The 10000-nt window shown below is 42.0% G+C and overlaps 1 protein-coding gene across 3 annotated transcripts in view; it reads right to left on the reverse strand.

Annotated features, from left to right (window-relative positions):
• Positions 1-10000, reverse strand: part of LOC113811101 (5-hydroxytryptamine (serotonin) receptor 1B) — a 270573-nt gene that overhangs the window by 240590 nt on the left and 19983 nt on the right. For 2 of the 3 annotated variants that reach the window (XM_070126223.1, XM_070126224.1), the window contains exon 2: positions 7748-8433. In XM_070126223.1, coding sequence (XP_069982324.1) covers positions 7748-8126 — 379 coding nt within the window. In that variant the 5' untranslated portion in view covers positions 8127-8433. Of the gene's footprint in view, positions 1-7747; positions 8478-10000 lie in introns of all 3 variants that reach the window. The other variant, XM_070126222.1, reaches the window with a different exon arrangement.

Here is a 10000-nt window from a genome sequence, read left to right on the forward strand (position 1 = left end):
ATTACAGGAATTGTCACAATAACAAAATCCTTCTGTGGGTTTCCTTCACAGCGGCTGAGATCGTTGAAGTGGCCAGAAATGAATAAATGAATAAGTATAGTGAATAGGAATAGGTAAGTGGATATCAAGTGAATAGGTAAAGGAAAAGATTCTGAGCCTAGTACGCTGTATGTCTTAATTTGTGAATGGGAAAAAATGCAATTTCCACTTTTCTAATTATTTCATGTTCTTTCACATAAATAACGTGATTGTCGTATAATAGACAGGTATAGTATAGTATATAGTATAGTATAGTATAGTATATAGTATAGTAGACACCCCTTTCCGTACGTAACGCGATAGATAAATAAGAATATAAATAAGTAAACTAATTTCTATACAGATATAGCAATCAGACAAATATAAATATCTTTTTTTTTTCAGTTGGTCGCAATTACTCGGGAAACCTGTCTAGACATGTACCTGCCCACGCAAGCTTTCGTCTCGCACAAAATGTCTAATATTATGGCTTAAAATGTCATGCTCTTTACTAACCACGTGTGCAAAAGCTTAAATAGATAGATAAATAGGTGAATTATCAGTAAATTCAAGTGTATGAACCCACTCAAGAACGTTCATGACATTAATCATTACATTTAGATGAGTATTCAAAAACGCGGTAATAAAAATCTGGTCAAAACCTTATTACATATTTTTACAGATGCTGATTACTAAATGTTTATACAATTCTTATCTTAGTTTCGTCAATTTGGTTTGGTCGTAATAGCTTAATCTGGGCTTAGCTGAGATTAAAAAATTCTATTTCTCCTCTCTCTCTCTCTCTCTCTCTCTCTCTCTCTCTCTTTCTCTCTCTCTCTTTCTCTCTCTCTCTCTGTCTCTCTCTCTCTATCTCTCTCTCTCGACTCTCTCTCTCTCTCTCTCTCTCTCTCTCGCTCTCACTCTCTCTCTCTCTCTCTCTCTCTCTCTCTCTCTCTCTCTCTCTCTCTCTCTCTCTCTATCTATCTATCTATCTAGCTATGCCTGCCTGTTTGTCTGTCTACCTTTCTATTCACCTCATTTATTTGTCTTTCTTTCTGGTTAGCTCTATCTATTTAAATATCTATCTGCCAGTGTATCTTTTTGTTTATTTCTATTTGTCCATCTTTTTTGTTATATCAATCTACCTACTTATAGATCTATCTACTTATCTCTCTCTCTATCCATCGATTTTCTCATTTCTCTGTTTATATATCTATCTACTTATCTCTCTATCCATCGATTCACTCACCTTTCTATTCATATATCTATCTACTTATCTCTCTCTCTCTATCCATCGATTCACTCATCTCTCTATTTATATATCTTTCGCCTTATCTCTCTATCCATCGATTTTCTCATCTCTCTGTTTATATATCTATTTACTGATCTCTCTCTCTCTTTATCCATCGATTCACTCATCTCTCTATTTATATATCTTTCGCCTTATCTCTCTATCCATCGATTTTCTCATCTCTCTGTTTATATATCTATCTACTTATCTCTCTCTCTCTATCCATCGATCCACTCATCTCTCTATTTATATATCTTTCTCCTTATGTCTCTACTTTTCGAAAAACACACAAAAAAATATAATATTTCGGGAAATCAATTCACAGAAATCTTCCCCCGATGAATTAAAAATCATAAATTGATCTTGACGCCATTACATACATTTGTAGAAGCCACTTACCACTTCCTCGTATAATTCTTACCTCAAACCTCGCCAATTATCCCTTAATATATTAAGCAAGCGAGAGATAAGAAAGAGATTATATCATCTGCCTCGTGTTCTTATCATACATATTAACCACATTTTCCACACGCGAGAAAATCGTAAGAAAGTTCTTGCTTGGAAACGTAAATAGAGTAAGAGATCGTGAGCAAGCAAGACAAGAAATGCAAGCAAGCAGTGAGATAGGAGACCTAAGCAAGCAGATACGACCTGGTAAGTCAAACAAGTAATACACGTTTGCAAGCACAGGGGAGCAAATAAATTAAAATCGTATATACAAGCACACGATATCATGTAAAAACGTACAAGCAAGCAAGCAAGAACAAACAAATACGAATAAACACATACCAGGAAAAGCATAAACAAAGACAAGCAAAGAGGCACAGCTTACAAACAAACCCAAACAAGCCCAAACGCAAGCAAGCAATCTCGAGCAAGCAAAAACAAACAAACAAACAAACAAGCATTCTCAAGGAAGCAAAAACAAACAAAACAAACAAACAATTCCAAACAAACAAGCACTCTCAAGGAAACAAAAAGCAAACAAACCATTCCAAACACAAGCAAAGCCATCCCAAGCAACGCAAACACACAAACAAGCAAAAAAAAAAAACACACATAAAAAAATCCAAACACGGACGAATCCAAACAATGCAAACACACGCAAGCAAGCAAGCAAGCAAATAATCAAGCAAGCAAGCAAACAAGCAAGCAAGTAAACTGCAGTCTGGTCAAAGGATCAAGACGCGCTTAGGATCCTAACGGTCTGGTCAGAAAGCGGATTACGTTAAATTGAACAAGCATCAGTTAGGGGGGGCGGGGGGGGGGTGGGGGTCAGGGAGGGGGGGTTATCGGGGGGGGGACGGGGTCTGGGAGGGTGACGGGGTCAGGGAGGGGAGGGGAGGTCAAGGGTAAGGGGGCTGGGGGTGGGGGGGCTAGGTCTGGAGGGTGAAGGGGTCAGGGAGGGGAGGTCAAGGGCTGAGGGGGGGGACGGGGTCAGTGTGAGGGGGATCAAGAGTGGGGGGGGGCTATGGTCGGAGGGGTCAGCGTGACGGGGGAGGGGGACGGGTTCAGGGAGGGGGGGGGTCAAGGGTAAGGGTGGAGGGGTCTGGGAGGGAGACTAGGGTTGGAGGGGTCAGGGACTGGGGGATCAGGGAGCTAGGGGGTGAGGAAGCAAGGTCAGGGGGGGCGGAGTCAGTGGGTGAAGGGGACTGGGTAGGGGGGGGCGGGGTTAAGGTTGAGAGGGATCAGGGAGGTTAGGGAGTCAAGGGGGAGGAGGGAAGCATAGATGGTTGGGGGAGACAGAGTCGGAGGGGTCAGAGTAGGGGGATATGGGGGGGTCTGGGAGGGGTGGGGGGGAGGAGTTGAGGTTGGATGTTGTCCGGGGGAGAGGGGGGGGGAGGTGTATAGGGTAAAGGGGGGTAGGAGTGGTAAGAGAGGTTAAGGGGGGGTAGGAGGGGTTAAGGGGGATAGGAGGGGTTAAGCGGGGGTAGGAGGGGTTAAGGGGGTAGGAGGGGTTAAGGGGGGGGTAAGAGGGGTTTTAGGGGGGTAGGAGGGGTTAAAAGGGGGGTAGGAAAGGGTTAAGGGGGATAGGAGGGGTTAGGGGAGGGTAGGAGGGGTAAAGGAGTTAGGAGGGGTTAAGGAGGGGTAGGGAGGGGTTAAGGGGGTAGGAGGTGTTAAGGGGGTAGGAGGGGTTAAGGGGGGTAGGAGGGGTTAGGGGGTAGGAGAGGTTAAGGAGGGTAGGAGGGGTTAAGAGGGGGGTAGGAAAGGGTTAAGGGGAGGTAGGAGGGGTTAAGGGGGTAGGAGGGGTTAAGGGGGAGGGTAGGAGGGGGTAAGGGGGGGGTAGGAGGGGTTAAGGAGGGGTAGGAGGGGATAGGGGGGTAGGAGGAGTTAAGGGGGGTAGGGAGGGGTAGGGGTTAAGGAGGGGTAGGAGGGATTAGGGGGTAGGAGGGGTTAAGGGGAGGTAGGAGGGGTCAAGGGGGGTAGGAGGGGTTAGGGGAGGGTAGGAGGGGTAAAGGAGTTAGGAGGGGTTAAGGAGGGGTAGGAGGTGTTAAGGGGGTAGGAGGAGGGGTAGGAGAGGTTAAGGGGGTAGGAGGGGTTAAGGGGGTAGGAGGGGTTAAGGAGGGGTAGGAGGGGATAGGAAGGGTTAAGGGGGGTAGGAGGGGAAGGGGGAGGGAGAGGTCAGAACGTAGGGGGAAGGGGTGGAGGGGGGAGAGGAGGAAGGGGTAGGGGGTGGGAGGGGGAATATCACCCTCACGTGGCTTCGACTTTAAAATCGGAAAAGGTGGAGGGTTGAAATTTTATTCTAATTAATATTCTAGATTTATTTCCTCGTAAAATAAAACGATTTTCTTGGGGGGGGGGGAAGAGGGTGGGGGGGAAGCATAGACAGACACACAACCACACACACACACACACACACACACACACACACACACATAAACAACCACACACACACACACAAACACACACACACACACACACACACACAAGCAAACACACACACACACACACAAAACACTCACACACACAAACACACACATACACACACAAACAACCACACATACACACACAAACAACCACACACACACACAACGCATATACTTACACACACAAAAACACACATACAAACAAACACATACAATCAACCACACACACACACATAAACAAACAAACAAATACGCACAGACACACACACACACACAAACAAACACCCACACACACACAAACAACCACACACACACACAAACAAACAAACCCCACACAAACCACACACAAACCACACATACACGCACACACATATACGTACATTTCTACATGAAAATGCAAGCACATGTAAGTAGAAATACAACTCACGTTCTCTTCATCTGTCGGTTCGTTCAAAAAGGTCAACCCTGGTATTTGCTTCAATTTTCACAAGATTTGCTTCAATATGTAATTTCCTTTAATGTTCCTGTTGGTCAGATGTCCGATCTTCATATCTATATATTTTAAAAATTAAGTCTATGATTTTATTTTTTTCATAATTGTTTTCGTTTGATCAATTAATTTTCATAGAAGTCAATGTGTTTCATTATTCTTTTTGTTATAGCTATTTTTTTTTTCTTTTCATTCACTTTGTTTGCATTTCAGCTGAATAACTTATGATCATTTTATTTTATGCAGGAATATTAATCAAATAACGACTTTGACATGTGTATTCATTCTGCATTATTAATCTTCATTATTAATTATTTGTTACATTATATGACATTTTGTCTAATTGGTTTCTATTTATCTATCTATTCATCAATTCATATATATACGTTCATATATTACTTACTTATTCAGTTATTCCTCCACCCACTCATTCATCCACTTTATTCACTCCATTCATGTTTTTTCTACCTTAGTCATTCAGTTTCCATTTACTAAATCATTCTTCTCACTTTTTACTTCATTCATTCATACATCCACTTAATTACTCGATTCATTCACCTAAAACCTCATTTTTTCACTGTTTGATTAATTCATTCATCCAAATTATTCATTCAGTCAGACAGCCAATCATCCACTGTATTACTCACTTCACTCACCTTGCACCTCACTCATTTAATTACTCATTCTTTCAAGGATTCATTCCTCCACACCTTTATGCATCTACACATCCAATTATAGAGTTATTCCCTGCTTTATCAACAAGAAAAAAATAGCTTTTTCCTTTGTTCTGGATAAAATTCGAGATTATATCATGTTTTTATCGTCCTTCTTCCATCGTTATGGCTACAGTCATTTCGATAAAACTTTTCTTTTATGGGTGTCCATAAAACCTCTTTTACGTATGAGTCCAGGTTTTCAGGATAATTTCGTTATAGAAAAAAAGGTATTTTAGACAAACTTGCTTACGTATACATACCCTCACACATAGATATTTTATTATCAATATTATCCTTATTCCTATCTTTACTAAAGCTCTGACAGAAAAAAAATGGTATAGGGGATACAGACTACACAAAAGTCTAAAACCCTATAAAAGAAGAGAGAAGAAAATGGTACAGTCGGACAAAAGACTTTTAATGAACTGAAGCTTCGAATCTGTCTTATTGAATCTGTTAAGCGTGTGTTCGAAGCCGAATTCGAAACAGGTTTGACAAGGGTTCTGACCGTGACTGTACTTGCTTACCAGTACTTGTGTTAATATTTTGTTATTACAATTTATTTATTTATTTATTTATTTATTTATTTATTTATTTATTTATTTATTTATCTATTTATTTATTTATTTATCTATTTATTTATCTATTTATTTATATATTTGTTTATTTATTTATTTATTTATTTATTTATTTATTTATTATTATTATTACCCTTTTGTGAGTTAGAAAAATTACACGAAGAATTATAGTGATTGGCATGGAAGTTGAGGCTCTACGTTAGAGGTTTGCGGTGATCCGGAACCGGGGGGTTGTAAATTGGGTCGTAAATGTACGTAACCTTAGCTTCTGTCGTTGGAAATTGCTCTTACTATTTCTAATGCCATCACAATATATATGTATATAATACCTTTTTGTGGTTTTGTTGTTTTAGTATGTAGCAATGGTACTCAAAAAATGTGGTAGGAAGTAATTATTTTACGTTTTGTTGAATATCAGAAAACAGTATTTTTCATTTGTTAAAGCGCAAATTTCTCTTTTTTCTCTCTTTTTCTTTAATCTTTTTTCTTTTCTTTTTTGTAAAACATCGACAGTACAGGCATTGCCATCCACCTTTCCCTGTACCGCTATGCCTATAATGTCTTATTTGACTTAAATGGACAAATACCCAAGTACGCAGTCAAAAGGATAGATAAGGAAATGTTGGTTTAGGAATCATTGGTATATAGGGAAGTCATACAAGTTACTCATAAAATACTGCCATTTCTTGAGTAAGTACTAAGGGGACCAGGGAATGGCTAATCTCTCCTCTAAGTCTGTGATTAAGTAAACCATTTAACACTCTTGATTCCTTGACTCACTGGGACACGTAAATATTTGTTGTTTGTTGAGTATATTTGTTGTTTGTAGAGTAATCTCAACATTTTCTATTAAGTTCCTAAAAAAACTGTGTAATTCAAAGACATGCCTGTATATTTTGCTGAAGTCGGCAAATCTTACTTAGGACTCTACTGACGTAATTCGTCATAATTTCTTTCCGTCGGCATTTGCTATTTGTATAAGTAATGAGAAGTAAACAATTTTATTCTTGATTATGTACGTTATGTTTTATGGATGTGAAAAGGCTTGCATGTTTGTTTTGTGTGTGTGTGTGTGTGTGTGTGTGTGTGTGTGTGTGTGTGTGTGTGTGTGTGTGTGTGTGTGTGTGTGTGTGTGTGTATTTTCTTTAGACAGAATTCATGAAATACACAATACATTCTTGCAGGCGTCCACGTTCTTACATACGAATATTATCAATGTTTGCGACAGAAATCACGGAAACCACATACTCAGAACAATCATAATAACAAACATTTTCAGTTCTCGACAACTAGTAATAGATTTCACTGAGCATTGACGAGGTCATGTTTCTTGTGATGCAGAGCATATATGTGTGTAACATAGTAACATTTGTAAACTATTTAATAAAAAATGTATATGTATCAGTGCATATATATATATATATATATATATATATATATATATATATATATATATATATATATATATATATATATATATATATAATGTGAACACACATACATATATATATACATATATATATATATATATATATATATATATATATATATATATATATATATATATATATATATATAATGTGAACACACATACATACATATATATATATATATATATATATATATATATATATAGAGAGAGAGAGAGAGAGAGAGAGAGAGAGAGAGAGAGAGAGAGAGAGAGAGAGAGAGAGAGAGGAAGAGACGGACAGACAGACGCACAGGAAGAGGCAAAGCCGAGAGCCTCCGTGCGCGGCGCGAGGCCGCAGGAGGCGTCTACTCACCCACAATGGTGGCGAGGATCATGACGCCGAGGATGAGCGCCGTGACGGCGGAGGCGGCCAGCTGCGCGGAGAGGGCGTCGTCCCCCTCCCCCTCCCCCCCCTGGTGCAGGCTCAGGTTGCCCCCGAACACGAGGCTGGAGTTCTCCTCGGCGGAGTCGTTGGCCCAGTCCTGCCACCAGCCCGGCGGGGCCTCCGCCCCTGCCACGCCTCCGTCGGGCGGCGGGAGGGACGGAGGCTCGTCGCCGCCGCCGCCGCCCACCACCATCAGCACCCCGGGGGAGGCGGTGAGCGCGGGCGGCCAGCTGCGGCTCATGGCGCTCGCAGGCGACGGCGCTGCGGGTGCGGCTCCTTCGGGCGGCTGCGTCGCGCCGCCGCCCATAACTCGAGAGGCGTCGACGGCTGCTTACACCAGCCACATCCCCGCCCACGAAGGCTTACATGGCCGCGCGAGACGGGCGGCGTCTCAGGTCCCTTCCGGTGCCATGCTGCTCGCGGGCCAGCGGCACTCGTCCATGTCCCGGCCTCGCGGTCTGGCGGGCGGCGCCGCGCCTAGTGCATGGCCCTCCCGCGGTCGCCTCGTCTACTGATTGCTCTCGGGGTCGCGAATATCAAGACGGGATCCGGTCAACATCATCAGCGGTTGCGCTCACTTTCCCTTTTTGGATTTTCTTTTTTGCATTATATATCTGGAAAAGAAATGTACTTTTGAGCATCTAGAGTTCAATCTCAGCTGAAAGAGAAACGAGACAAGAATTATGTAAATTTATATCGAAGAGGCAATCCGTTATTCAGGATTAGAAGTGTTTTTTATCAGTTTCTTCTTTTCTTTTTATTTACTGCTTCCTCCCCACTTCTTGCTACGCCCTTTTCTCCTTTTCTCCCCCCCCCCCCCAACCCTCTATCTCTGTTCCTTCCTTTCTCCATCTCTCTCCCTCTCCTCTCCTTCTCTCCCCTTCTTTCCCTCTTCATTTCCTTCACCCTCTCTCTCTCTTCCCTCTCCTTCACCCCATCTTTCCCTCCCCCTTTCCCTCTCCATTTTCCTCCCCCTCTCTCCTCCCTCTCCTTCTCTTTCCCTTGCTCTACCTCTTTCTCCCCTCCCTCTCCTTCTCTCCCTCTTTCCCTCTCCATATCCCTCACCCTCTCACTCTCTCCTCCCTCTCCTTCTCTCCTTCTCTTTCCTTCCCCCTTTCCCTCTCCATTTCCCTCTCCTCCCTCTCCTTCTCTCCTCCTCTTTCCCTTGCTCTCTCTCCCTCTCTCCCTCTCCACTCTCTCTCTCTCTTCCCCCCCCCCCACCCCACCCTTTTCTCTCTCTCTCTTTCCCTCCCCCTCTCCCTCTCCATTTCCCTCTCCTTCTCTTTCCCTTGCTCTCCTTCATTCCCTCTTTCCCTCTCCATTTCCCTCTCCATCTCCCCTTCTCTTTCCCTTGCTCTCTCTCCGTATCACATTAAAGTACAACAGAAAATACATGTGTTTTCGCCCGCCTCAGACTCTTCACTAAGGATTATAACATTTCGATAATCACTGATTCAGACCAATCTTTTCGGGACAAAACAACACTCAGTGGATTGCAAAGCTGAGCCAAAATGTCCCCGAATCTATCGAGATTATATATGGAAACGAGCAAGTGCAATCTGCAATAATGTTATCATAGTGCAACATATTTACGTTTGGAAATATATGGTTTCTAAAATTATATACCAGAGGGCCCAAAATTCATTCGGAAATGTGCATTAAAAAAACGAGAAATAAAATCATTAACAACTTGTTATTAGAGCGCAACAAATATTACAATGCGAATGTATGTAATCTGATATTAGATGTATAATTTATACCTTGCTGCTACGGGCGTGGTTCAGATTTGTTTACATAAGCCTGCAGTAAACACACCGCATTATTATGGTCAGTACGTTTCTGATATGCAAATGTATGCGTATGTAAACACGTAAATGAACATATACATGTGATTTTACGTGTGTATGAGTATGTGTATGTGAGAGAGAGAGAGAGAGAGAGAAAGAGAGAGAGAGAGAGAGAGAGAGAGAGAGAGAGAGAGAGAGAGAGAGAGAGAAAGAGAGGGGAAGAGAGAGAGAGATTGAGAGAAATGGATAAAGAAAGAAAGAGAGAAAGGTGAGAGTGGGTGTATGAGTGAGAAAGAAAGAGAGAGAGAGAGTAAGAGCCAGGAAGAGAGAGACAAGAGACAGACACAGCAAAGAAGAAATAATAGTAATAATAATAATAATATACATACATACA

Source organism: Penaeus vannamei, chromosome 10 (assembly GCF_042767895.1).
Source record: "Penaeus vannamei isolate JL-2024 chromosome 10, ASM4276789v1, whole genome shotgun sequence".
NCBI classification, from domain to species: domain Eukaryota; kingdom Metazoa; phylum Arthropoda; class Malacostraca; order Decapoda; family Penaeidae; genus Penaeus; species Penaeus vannamei.